Below are 12,836 nucleotides of genomic sequence, written 5' to 3'. Positions count from 1 at the left end.
ACAAATAGCTAAAAAGAAACAAAAATTAGCAGCTGCAGCATTTTAGCTCCCTGTTGGGGAATAGCATCATATAGCTCTGTGGTTGAGGAAGATGGTCCCTCTAAAAGACCACTGCTCTATTACTAAAGGTGTGCTGCCCAGGCTTCTGGGCCACAGGAGTGAAGGACAGAATCTCTACAATAAAGAGCCTTTGTCCACAGTAAGAGTTTTGCAGCTAAGAGGGTGATTTTTCCATGGAATATAGGTTGCTTAGGGCCTGAGTCTTAGCCTTCTTGTTGTCTGAGACCAGCTTTGCTTACAAGCATCGAAGCTCATTTGAACACATGTGACTGGGATAATAAATGCCAAAGTACAGTTTAATGAAGACAAGTGTTGTGTCTTTCAGTTCTTAATAACTTAATCTTCAACCACAGCCTATGGCGGCTGCGTTCAGATGGGCTTTTGTAATTGAAAGCAAAGCCTCCTAACATTGTTCAATTTCTCACCTACTTATCCTTCAAAGCTGTACCTGGTGGTGTTGAAAGGGCAGTTTGGCAACATTGGATCTCATCATGTTTAAGATGATGGTATCAGCTCAAAGTCGTTTTTAACCTTGAACTCTTCAAAACTGAAATGCATGCTATTTCATGTATAGAAATATTTCAGATTTGTTTTGTATAATTGTAAGTTTCTCTAGCCAGTTTAGATATGACTAAGGAGGAGGCAAGGTGAGTCAGTTTCAGGGTTTTCAGTATGCAATACCTTTAAAAGAATAAACTTGTACAAATAAATGGTTTCTAATACTACTTCAAAGTAAAACTGAAATTCTCTTCGAAGAGGATTTTGGTGCTATGCCTTTGCCCTATGTGAGAAACTGCCTAAAAGTGACTGTACTCCAGGGGGAGCTTTACATCCATTGAGACTCTTACAATTCCAGGAGAGTCGTAGTTTATTCTTTTTTTTTTTTTTTTTTTTGATTGGTGTATCCTTACCAAAATAATTTTCTTATTTCCAAAATACTTGTTGTAATACTTCCCTGGCTAGCAGATGTTTTGTTATATGACGGTATGCTTGGAAAATAAAGGAACAAAAGCCTCTGTTCTTAGGAATTCTATACCTCAGTTAAAACCCCTATCAACTGAAGGTTTACATGAGATTTGTGAACCTGGAGACAGTGATAACAGCTGGCCTTTCTTCCTGTCAGCAGAACCAAGCTCCCCAGCTGTCCCCTCAGGCCTGCTGTGTGTCGGTTTCTAAGCAACCTGGACTTTGGTTGGCTTGAGAAGGTTTAGATTTCTCCTTAACATATTCTGAAATCTAAAGATGAAATATTATTCATTGTGATGGATGTTAGAAGTTGTTCTCCAGCTCAAACCTTAACGTAATCCATTCTTAACAGCAGTGGTGGAGATAGAAGGGAGGAGTATATGAAGAAGTCTTGAAACTTTTTTGCTCCCAAACTGGAGAACCATGCCTTGTGATCAGGACTGTGCACCTCATTTCCCTCCATTCTGATTTCCCTTCATGTGCACCCACGATAGGGATGTGAGTGCGGGCAGAGTGGAGTAATGGGGTATGTACTGATCACTTGGAGTTGCAGGTGGCAGAAGTGGTCACTGTTTGAACAGCTTGCAATAGTTCTGATCTTGGGAAAGCTGTTACTAGAACTCCTCTTTATTATTAAATGAAAACATTATGTTTAGCTTATTAAGAATAATTATAAACAATAATTTACTAAGTACTAATTCATCCAAAAATGTTGGGTTTCATATTTGTAACTTTATTTTGTTCATTATTGCAACAAAATAATTGCACTAATTGCTGTGATATCATGCAGTACTAAGGGTGCTTTATTCATTGGTAGTGCATGGAGGGGGTTGTTATTACTTAGCTCATGTTGCATGTTAATGATGCATGTCTGAAATTTGTTGTGTCCTTCAAGGCATGATGGGTGGCTATCCGCCAGGCCTTCCACCTTTGCAGGGCCCAGTTGATGGCCTTGTTAGCATGGGCAGCATGCAGCCACTTCACCCTGGGGGGCCTCCACCTCACCATCTTCCGCCAGGTGTTCCTGGCCTCCCAGGCATCCCACCACCCGGTAAGAACATCATCCTCATTCACTCATTAATCTCATTTTTTTTTTATTCTTTTTCCTCCCTCAGCCACTTCTTCCAGGAGGCACTTGCTGCCCATGGTGGCCAGGCTTCCCTCACTAAGAATCCCAGAGCTGTCAGCAGTAGGGCCCATCTTACATTTGAGCAGGTGACCTACTACTTACTACCTGTGCCCTGTGTATCTGCTACCTGCCAGCAGCACAGGATGCATTACAGAGGTCAGACCTATATATATCAAGGAGCAGGAGGCACGGTTCATTATCAGATACATGTTTGAAAAGCTTTGAGGGTCACAACCTCTTACCAGTGACTTGCCAGTCCAGAGTCATATATAAAAGTACTGTTTGCTCCAAGTGCATTTCTTCACCTGCTGAAATTCTTATCTCACAGGGTCTTCATTGTAGAGTCCCTCACCTGCACCATCTCTTCCTCCTCCACAGCCCTTTTAAGGTGATCACAGAATAGCATACTGAAGCTCTTCAGAAATTCTTTACTTTGTAGCAGAACGTAGGAAGGGAAGGAGTTTGTATTGATTTAGTCTTGAGTTCCCTAACAAGCATGACACAACACTTTAAATAACACCTTGTTAGCTATGGACATACTTGCTTGCCAGCAGAACCCAGAAGTTGTCTTATGGAGAAATATATTAATAGAGCTCAGAAACCACTATATTGATTTACTTTATAATGAAATTTGAAAGATTGGAAAATGACAAGTTTTCGTAATAACTTCCATCATATGCAAAAGAACTTACTTTTGGCTATAATCTAGTTAGGGGAAATGTGGCTTTTAGATGACTTGGAGCAGCAATTGATCCATTATTGAAAAGTCATCTTAGAGAGCCAAAACCCAGGTGAAATGTGGATTGGGGTCTGTCAGGTTTACTTGCATTATGCTTGACCCACTGCCCATAAGGTTCTATCTACATGGTTTCAAATAATATTTCAGAGTGTGTAGGGGAAACAAATGATAATTCCACCATACTTCTTTCTTTCTGTTTTTTTGGTGTGGTTTGGTTTTTGGAGTTGTTTTTGTTTTTTGTTGTTGTTGTTTTTGTTTTGTTTTGGTTTGGTTTTTTTTGGCTAGGAATCTGGCTATGTAGCCAAGGCTGGCCTGGAACTCGAGATTCTACTGCCTTGCCATCCCAAGTGCAGGGATGACATGCATGCATTCCACCCCTGCACTTCAGCCACATTCTCTGCTCCTTCAAGAATGGCCACAACTCCACCAAAGATTTTTTTAAATGTTCCCAAAGGAAGGAATGTTTGTGGCATTTGTACTCCATTCTGGATGTGGTGACTCATGTGAGATGCCGTGGCACCAAGAGTCAATCAGAAAGCAATTTTTCTTACATGGCTAGTGAAATTGGTCCTAAATCTACGCCCTCATACCTTGGCACAAGGTTTCTTTGAGTCAGTCAGTAAAACCTTATTGGAGTTGGCACCTTCTAAATGTATATAGCACTTGATAGAAGTCCTGTTTAAGGCAAGTACACACCCCAATATAGCAGCTGTGTTTTGGTGGGTGTGGGGCATTGTTTTCCTTGCTTCTTTTGCCTACAGAATCCAAACTGCATTGAATGAAAGCACAGCACACCTGATAATAGTCAGGGAAACGGAGCCCTCTGTATGCCCATGCACAGCTGATCTGACTTTGAGCTTCAAGAGGTCTATCTTTTGTCTTAGCTCACGTTCACAATGACCACCCCAGTCATGGTACTTGTTAACAGGAAGTGGAGGGGGTTGCTGATTTGCTTCTGTTGTCCTACAAATCTGTGATAACAGTCAGTTTGGGGAGCCTCCAAGTCTGTAGAGTCTAAGGTAGAAGAGAGACCTGAAGGGAGCCGGAACTGTGGTTTACTAATGTGTTGCTGAAGCAGCAGCTTACCTGCCATTACTACTTTGTGCAGTTGGTAAATCACCAGGACACAGCTGTTACGGTGATTGGGTTATATTTGCAAGGACTTGGCGTATTCCTCCTTTTTAAACAGAAACTTGTTTCACTCTTTTTCTTCTCTGTTTCAACAAAGAAAATGCCTTGTACGTCCTGGAAGTGACACTTAAAAACTCTGAACTTTCAAGTGACCAGTTTTCTGCCTGTCAGAACATTAGCTTTGGGAGATGCGCATAGTTTCTGTATAACCCAGGCCGGCCTCAGACTCACAGCAGTCTTCCTGCTTCAGCTTCCCAGGTCTAGAGTCACAGGTGTGAGCTAACATAAGCACCAGCATTTTCACCAGAGGAGCAGAAGACTAGGAAGCTACTTCCTCCTGGCTCCTCTATATCTCACTGGCAGGACTTATCCCTTAAGGAACAGCTGTAGGTGGTTTGGTTATGGCTTGAGTCCCTTGGTTATTTCTATTTTGTTAAAGTAGCAAACAGATAGCCCTGAGGAAAAAATGGCCTTAAAAAACTAAATTTAGGGCAGTCCATTTCTATCAACGAGGGCCTGTGAGACAACAATTGCTCATGAACATTCACCAGCGGACACTTCCCCAATGATTCCCGGAGAGAATAGGGCCATGAAGTCTTTTTCTATTCCTTTGTCATTTGGAATCCGAGGTGATGGCAACAAGGCTACCCTGCTTCCACATCATCCACTGAAATGTCTTCCCTCTGCCAATATTAGTGCCTGAGGTAGAACCAGCTGGTGGCCTGCAAAGGAACATTAAGGTAGTGCCTCCAGCCTCCACAAGGCTCAGGTAACTGCTCTGCCTCAGCCTTGTTTCCTGCCCCAGCACAATGGTTACTGCTGAGCCGGGTTCCTTAGGCTCCAATTGCACAAGACGATATGGTCAGAAAAGTGCCTTGAAAACAGAAGTGTTGTATTCTGACTGTATCTCACCCAGGGTTCAAAACATTCTAAGCCTGGGATAATTAATGTACCTCTGACAAAATGTACTTTAAGTAACCAGAAACAAAAGAATATAAATTTCCTAATTAGATTGTGTTTGGAGTATTTAAGGTTCCTATCGACACTCAAGTGCAAAGGTACATACATTATAAATGGTATCAGCTCTTGTCAGACATTTTCAGTCAGTGAAACCCGGAGCCTCTAATTGTGCCATTGCATTCTGAATTATAGGTGTGATGAATCAAGGAGTAGCCCCCATGGTAGGGACTCCAGCACCAGGTGGAAGTCCGTATGGACAACAGGTGAGCCTCCTAGTTTGATTTTCCTTGGACTCAAGGTTTTTGGCCATTGTCTTCTCAGAACATATGCAGACTATCTTTTTGCCTTAATCTCATGCTGTTTCAGGTAGGAGTTTTGGGGCCTACAGGGCAGCAGGCACCACCTCCATATCCTGGTCCTCATCCAACTGGCCCCCCTGTCATACAGCAGCCAACAACACCCATGTTTGTGGCTCCCCCACCAAAGACCCAAAGACTTCTCCACTCAGAGGCCTACTTGAAATATATTGAAGGACTCAGTGCTGAATCCAACAGCATTAGCAAGTGGGACCAAACTCTAGCAGGTAAGGAGAGCCTTGATGAAATACATATTTCCTCCCAGTTTTCTCATTTGTGCTGATTCTGTATTTTCCTCCTTTTCTTGTTTTGTTTTTGGGGTTTTTTTTTTGGTTGGTTTTTATTTGTTTGTTTGTTTGTTTTGTTTTCGAGACAGGGTTTCTCTGTAGCTTTGGAGCCTGTCCTGGAACTAGCTCTTGTAGACCAGGCTGGCCTCGAACTCACAGAGATCCACCTGCCTCTGCCTCCTGAGTGCTGGGATTAAAGGCGTGCGCCACCACCACTTGGCCCCCCCTTTTCTTATACCAGTAAAATAAATTATAGATTTCATAGAATAGATTATGTGAAAATGGGTCTAAAAAATCAAAGTTCAGCTGTTCAAATACATTCAAGTTCATCTTCTCAAATACATTGACTTTTTTTCTAGATATTTGAGCATTAGAATACATGTCAGATTTTAAAAAGAAAAAACTAGAAAGCATATTTGTTTAGTCTACTAAGTAATTCATTTAGTTCAGTGAACAATGTATCTGCAGTATACAGTGAAGTAGTGTTACCTAGTTCCTGGAAAGGAATTTGGAAGCTTCTGCTTATTTGTTTTAAAGAATAAGCTTGTAAGCTGCAGAGATAGCTCAGTAGATAAGAATAACTTGTATGTCTTTGTTCATATTCTTTGGCTACATGGAGGACAGAAGACAACTTTGAGGAGTTGGTTCTTATACCTTATTGAAACAGGGTCTCTCTTGTTTATGTTGCTGCACTGCTGACTCTAGGCTAAGTGCCCCTTGAACTTCTGGGTATTTCCTTAAAATTATCAGGATACCTGATACCCAGCACATCTATCTGCCCTTCTGTGTGCGATAAGGGATCGACTCCTGATTATACCAGATTTGTGCAGTGAGCACTACTATGCACCAAGCCATCTCCCTGATCCTGGTTGGATTTTTGTTGTGGTTTGGTTTGATGTTTGAGATAGAACTGGCTCTTACATGTATCCCAGGCTTTCCTTGAATGGCAGGCCTCCTCCGAGCTGGGATTACAGGTGCATAGTACCATGCCCAGCTCTTATTCATTTCTTTACAGATTTTATTTTATGGGTGTTTGCCTGCTTGTTTATATACACAACACATGCATGCCTGATGTCCTCAGAGGCCAGAAGAAAACATCAGATCACCTAGACTGTAGTTATGGACAGTTGTGAGTGGCCTTGTACATGCTAGGACCTGAACCCCAGCCCTCTGCAAGAGCAGCAAATGCTCTTAGCAACTGAACCAGCCCCTTATTCCTTTTTTGTTTGTTTTGTTTCTCGAGACAGGGTTTCTCTGGAACTCTCGCTATCCTGGAACTTGGTCTATAGACCAGAGATCTGACTGCCCCTGCCTCCTCAGTGCTGGGATTAAAGGTGTGCACCACCACCACTGGCTCCTTATTATTTTTTTTTTTCCAAGACAGGGTTTCTCTGTGTAGCCCTGGCTAGACCAGATTAGCTTTGAACTCAGATCCACCAGCCTCTGCCTCCTGAGCGCTGGGGTTAAAGGCATGCACCATCATGCTTAGCTTCCTTATTCATTTCTAAACCCAGCTAGGAAATGTTATCTATTAAGAGTATTAGGTTATGTTTTACCTTTTATAACATTAAAATAATTGTTAATATCAGGGGTACTGACAAAGTATCAATGGTCAGATATCAGTGCCTAATAAAAGAAGAAATTTGCTATGATTCATAATCTTTAGAACACATTTTCAGTTTTAATAAATATTGTTTTAGTAAATGCATCAACCCTTAATACTGGGGGTCATTTTATCATCTTAAAATTCTAATGTTTCGCCGGGCGGTGGTGGCGCACGCCTTTAATCCCAGCACTCGGGAGGCAGAGGCAGGCGGATCTCTGTGAGTTCGAGACCAGCCTGGTCTACAAGAGCTAGTTCCAGGACAGGCTCCAAAACCACAGAGAAACCCTGTCTCGAAAAACAAAAACAAAAAAAAAAAAAAAAAAATTCTAATGTTTCTCTGTTTATACTTCAAATTTTCAGCTCGAAGACGGGATGTCCATTTATCGAAAGAACAGGAGAGCCGCCTGCCTTCTCACTGGCTCAAAAGCAAGGGGGCACACACCACCATGGCAGACGCCCTCTGGCGCCTCCGGGATTTGATGCTTCGAGACACTCTCAACATTCGACAAGCATACAACCTAGAAAATGTTTAATCACATCACTGTGTTTCTTCTGTAGAAGCAAAGAGTTGTGGAACGGTAGCCATTTTAGTTACTGGGGGTGGGAGGGAAGAACAAAGGATGATAATTTTTATTGCATTTTACTGTACATCACAAGGTCATTTTTATATAAGGACACTTTTAATAAGCTATTTCAATTTGGTTTTGTTATATTAAGTTGACTATCAAATACACAAAGATTTTTTTTGCATACATTTCCTTTGTTTAAAACCAGTTTCATAATTGGTTATATATAGTCATAGTTTTATCTTTACTTTTTAAGGGATTTAAATCATCAAAGGTTTTGGCTTGGCTTGGGGTTTTGATTTTCTTTTTTATAAATATATATATATATTATATACACACATATAAGAAAAAACAATGAAAAAAGTTTACAATTAGTTTAAATTGACAATGAAATGTGAAGTTGGTCCTAGTTTACATCTTAGGGAGTGTATATGTATGTTTCACATGCCTAAATATCTGCAAGTTTTCTTACAGGTGAAGTGCTTTGTGAGATTGTTTAGACTGTAGATATGTGACAGAATCAACATATTTGCTGTTATTAACACAGAAGCTCACCATAGAAATCTAAAGTCAGTGCTCTGTACCCATCCACAACTAGTGTAACTGAAGGAGAAGTAATTGTGCTGAGTTAGACCTGTATTGTCAGTGACTTTTTCAGAACACGTGCTCAAATCTGAGTTGTTTAGTTTTGGAAGGTAAGTTCAAGAGTACTTTTGATCTGTTTATGATTCAGTTTATGCCTTCATGTTATGATTTGAAACTATATCTGTTACCTTGAAAACACTGAAGAAAGTACTGAAGTATGCATGGAGGTGGTTTATTTTAAATATAATACCTAGTCTAAGAAAGAGTGTAAATGGACACCAGCTTTGCCTTGCACATAATTGTGCCAAGGGTAGATTGCCTACATATGCAGATGCTGTGGATTCTTTATCTCCTTGTTACTGGTTGTGGTGTTTTGTTTGTTTGAGGGTTGGAATTCTCAACCAGAAATGATACTTTCTAAAATGTTTTGAAATTCAGCTTGTCCTTTGGATTATAGGAAAAGGAAATTATACTTTAAGAAAATGTTCACAAAAAAAAGACTATTACAGATCCCAAACACTTGGACTTGGTGACCTTGTCTTTCTTTCTTTTCTTTTTTTTTTTTTTTTTTGAGACATGGTCTCACTATGTGCTTTGGCTGGAGTGGAACTGTGTAGACCAGAGTAGCCCCAAACTCAGTCGGCCTGCCTCTTCCTCCCAAATGCTGAGATTAAAGTCGGGTGCTGTAACACTCAGCAGCCACAGCGCCCTGTCTTTCTAACATGGCCCTAGAATAAACATTTTGAGGCAGTGTACAATGTTCAGGTGACAGTATTTCACATGGTGGTCTGTTTTTTAAACCTGCTTTATTCTAATAGGATGTTTGTGTTGTGTGGATGCTTCCACTCTCCACTGAGAATGATTGTTAAGACAGTCTTTTCCTTTAAATCCAACGAATCAGTACTCATGTTTAACTGCCATGCTTAATAAATCATGAGAGTATATAATGGAAAGAAGTCCCTGGTACCTACTTTAAATACAGGAACCCTTGTAACTTAATGCCAATAGTCAACCACTGGATCTCAATTTTCATCGAGTATTTTAAAGAATTTTAAATTCTAAAAAAGTACTGACAGATTTTGCCAGTACTTTATTGCTAAACTGAATTAAATAAGTCTTTGATTCCTGGTTATTTGGACCATTGACTCATCATGGACTATGTAATGATCAGATTCTTTTCTTTTTAGGTATCCTTGAATTACACCAAAGAACCAGAAACTTAATTTTGGTTAAATTATTTATTTATTTCATGCATTCATATTATTTCCCTTTTTAAAGTTTTAGATGAGGCTCCCTGAGGAGCCTCTAAAAACCCTCCCCTGTCAGCAACCAGAGGCACTAGAAGCCAGAGCACTCCCTCCTGGCTCCTTCCCAGTGCACTGGTGCTGTAGGAACCAAGAGCCAGCCCAGGTTCCCTTAGGCAGTACAAATCCAGCACAGGGTGTCAACTGAGGCAGGCCCTGATGAAGTTTAAAAAACAATTAGTTAATTAATTAAAACCATTTAAGATACTATTTATTTTAGAATCATGCTTCTGGAGAATACAAGTTATTACTTAGAATATATCTTCAATAAAAGATATCTTCAAAAAAAGAAAAAGCCCTGACTTAATGCAGTACAAGTAAACAGTACACTTTCTCATGACTTAAGAAATGTAGAACTATGGCTTAAGAAATACTTGTTTTCAAAATGTAAGTTCCTATGAAGAATATTGTTTATATTGAGTTGGGCCTATAGGTTTAAAATGTCAGCCAACTGATTTCAAAGACCTTGGTTTTACTACACCTGCCTTCCCCTTCTGAACTGGGATGGGGGGAGGAATACTTGTGTAAAATCCTCCGATTGATGTCACAACTTTCAGCTTGAACGTTCGTTTCCAGACATGATTAAAAATTGGTTTATTCTGTTTTCTGTACTATATCATTATCTGAAGTTTAAGTGGTAACTGGTTCTATACCATGTATGTATCATATGTTTGTTCATCAAAGCTTTTTAATCCAAATAAAAACAAGAGTTTGCAAAGTGATTTGGATTAGCCAGGTTTGGTGGTTCTGTTAAAGCTGTGTCAAGTGTTTTGAGCAGAATGAAGAAGACTCGCACAAGCCCTGATTTCATGCTAAGGAGGAGAGGGCTGCCAGTTCAAGGAAGAATGCACCTCTCTCTGGTCAGGGTGGAATGCAGTGTGCAGTCAAAGAATTCTTACCATGTCCTCAGGATTGACAGCATGGACAGAACAAAACACAAGTTTCAAAAATGAAGACAGTAAGGGAAGTATATTCTATCAGAGAACAGAAGAACTCATTTGAAATAGCTTATTTGTGTGATCATAAAACAAGTGGTCCAGACACATCTTTAATATGTTTACAAGTTCTTAAAATGTGTTATACTTTTAGTAGAAAATGATGGTAAAATCGGCCTACTGTTTTTTCCTAATACCACTTTGCAAAGCCCTGTGATTCTGTCCTGAGACTGTAGGGAGGGACCTATGCCTGTGAGCAGTTGGAGGATTCCTGATCTCTAACATTCCACCCAGCACTACATAAACAAGTGCTAAGTGCCTTTGTGCTTTTTAATTTGAGAATATGCTGGGTCAGCTGACTGAATGTTCAGCACTGAATAAATTAACAGACTATTACTTTCCCCTATCTGGGTTGTTATGTGTTCATAAATGTGGCAAAACGTTTTGTTACTCCTTTACAAGGAGAAAAATTGCTTTGGAAAACTCCATGGTCCAAAGATTAACTTTTCTTGAGAGGAAACTCATGGTGAAAAGCTCAAACATGAAAAAGAGATTAATGTGGTTAAGGTAAAAATCATCAGACTTAAATAAGTCTTCCATTGCAAAACTGCATGATAGATAAAATAGATAAAAATAGCCCTCGTTACTTACTGCATGATAGATAAAACAGATAAAAATAGCCCTCGCTACTTACTGTATGCCTAATGCAGGCCCTTCCCCATCATTTCATATAAAAAAGTGAAGCTCCAAACCCCATGATTTTTTCTCTTCACAGTGGAAGTTTAAAGTGAATGCTAGTTTTTATCTATCTGGTCCAGTGACTCACACCTTTAACCCAGCTGCTTAGGGGGCTGAAGCAGGAAGATTGCAGATTCAGAATAATTCTGGATAATTTATAAGGCCCTTTGGGGGGAAAAAAAAGGCAAAGCAATGAACACACTTGTCTAGCATCCACAGAGCCCTAGGCTTAATTAGGGTGCTGCCTCAGTCACAGAGATATCCTCGAATATGGTAGGATATGGTGTAATTTTTAAAATTTTGAAAAACTGAACAATATTGTAGAAAGTTAAATTTTTACACCCTGGCTGGGTGGTGGTAGAACACACCTTTAATCTAAGCATTTGGGAGGCTCACAACTAACTACCTGTGACTCCTGCTCTCAGGGCTCTCTGGCCCCTTGTGCACACCTGTATGCATGTGCACATACCCTCACACACAATTTTTTTTCTTTTTTGTTTTTCGAGACAGGACTTCTCTGTAATAACGGCCCTGGCTGTCCTGGAACTCGTTTTGTAGACCAGACTGGCCTCAAACTCACAGAGATATGCTTGTCTTTGTCTCTGAGTGCTGGGACTAAAGGTGTGTGTCACCACCTCCCAGCTACACACACAATATTTTTGTTTTTCAAAACAAGGTTTCTCTGTGTAGCCTTGGCTGGCCTCAAAATCCACCTGCCTCTGCCTCCCAAGTGCTGATATTAAAGGGTGTGCCCTACCATGCTGCCCAGCTACACACACAATTTGCATCTTGGTTAACAAAGATGAGTTCTTACTCCCAGCCTTCAAGCTAATGTACTCTGAAAACATTTTACATTAAATATCAAAATCAGCTCCTGCCATTTTCAAAAGGGTTTTCTTTAATAAAACTGATGGGGAAGAGACAGGGAGGTGGGCAGGGAAGGAACTGCAGCAGACAGAAGCTGGCATTTACTGTTAACTCATTGAAGTTGACTACACTTCAACTTCTAAAACAAGGTGTAGCCACATGACTGAGACTCACACCACAACTTCTTACGCAGCAACTGAATCAATATGAAGTGTCTCTGGGCAATACATTTCTCTCCCTGGTACTACTGATCATTATTGGTGACCAACAGTTAATTAACTTTGTATTCATAGTACTTTGATGCAATCTGAACAGTTATGACTCTTTTTACACTGAATTGATCCTAACATTAGCAGACAAACTTAAAGTAGAAAAAAAAGTTGCTAGAAAAAATTGGGTCTTTCTGGTTCTATTTTTTTTCAAGTCAGGATTTCATGTAATCCAGCCTAGTCTCCTGTTTTCTTTACATGTGTATGGGTGTTGTGCCTGCATGTGTGTCTGTGTACCACGTGTTCAGTGTCCACAAATGCCAGAAGAGGGCGCTGGAGTTGCACATGGTTGTGAGCTTCCATGTGGTTGCTGGGAATTGAGCCCAGGTCCTCTGGAA

The 12,836-nt window shown here is 40.4% G+C and overlaps 1 protein-coding gene across 28 annotated transcripts in view; it reads left to right on the top strand.

Moving 5' to 3' along the window:
- Nucleotides 1–10,411, top strand: part of Pbrm1 (polybromo 1) — a 98,761-nt gene extending 88,350 nt beyond the window's left edge. For 19 of the 28 annotated variants that reach the window (XM_041662414.1, XM_041662422.1, XM_041662415.1 and 16 more), the window contains 4 exons: nt 1,922–2,077; nt 5,178–5,248; nt 5,352–5,568; nt 7,595–10,411. In XM_041662414.1, the coding sequence (XP_041518348.1) occupies nt 1,922–2,077; nt 5,178–5,248; nt 5,352–5,568; nt 7,595–7,767 (617 nt within the window). In that variant the 3' untranslated portion in view covers nt 7,768–10,411. The remainder of the gene's footprint in view (nt 1–1,921; nt 2,078–5,177; nt 5,249–5,351; nt 5,569–7,594) is intronic. The other 9 variants (XM_041662431.1, XM_041662428.1, XM_041662427.1 and 6 more) reach the window with 1 other exon arrangement.
- Nucleotides 10,412–12,836: the final 2,425 nt, after the last annotated feature.

Source organism: Microtus oregoni, unplaced genomic scaffold (assembly GCF_018167655.1).
Source record: "Microtus oregoni isolate MIOR12 unplaced genomic scaffold, Mior012 000013F_ref0000133, whole genome shotgun sequence".
Classification (NCBI taxonomy): Eukaryota; Metazoa; Chordata; class Mammalia; order Rodentia; family Cricetidae; genus Microtus; species Microtus oregoni.
This window is presented reverse-complemented; position numbering and strand designations above follow the sequence as displayed.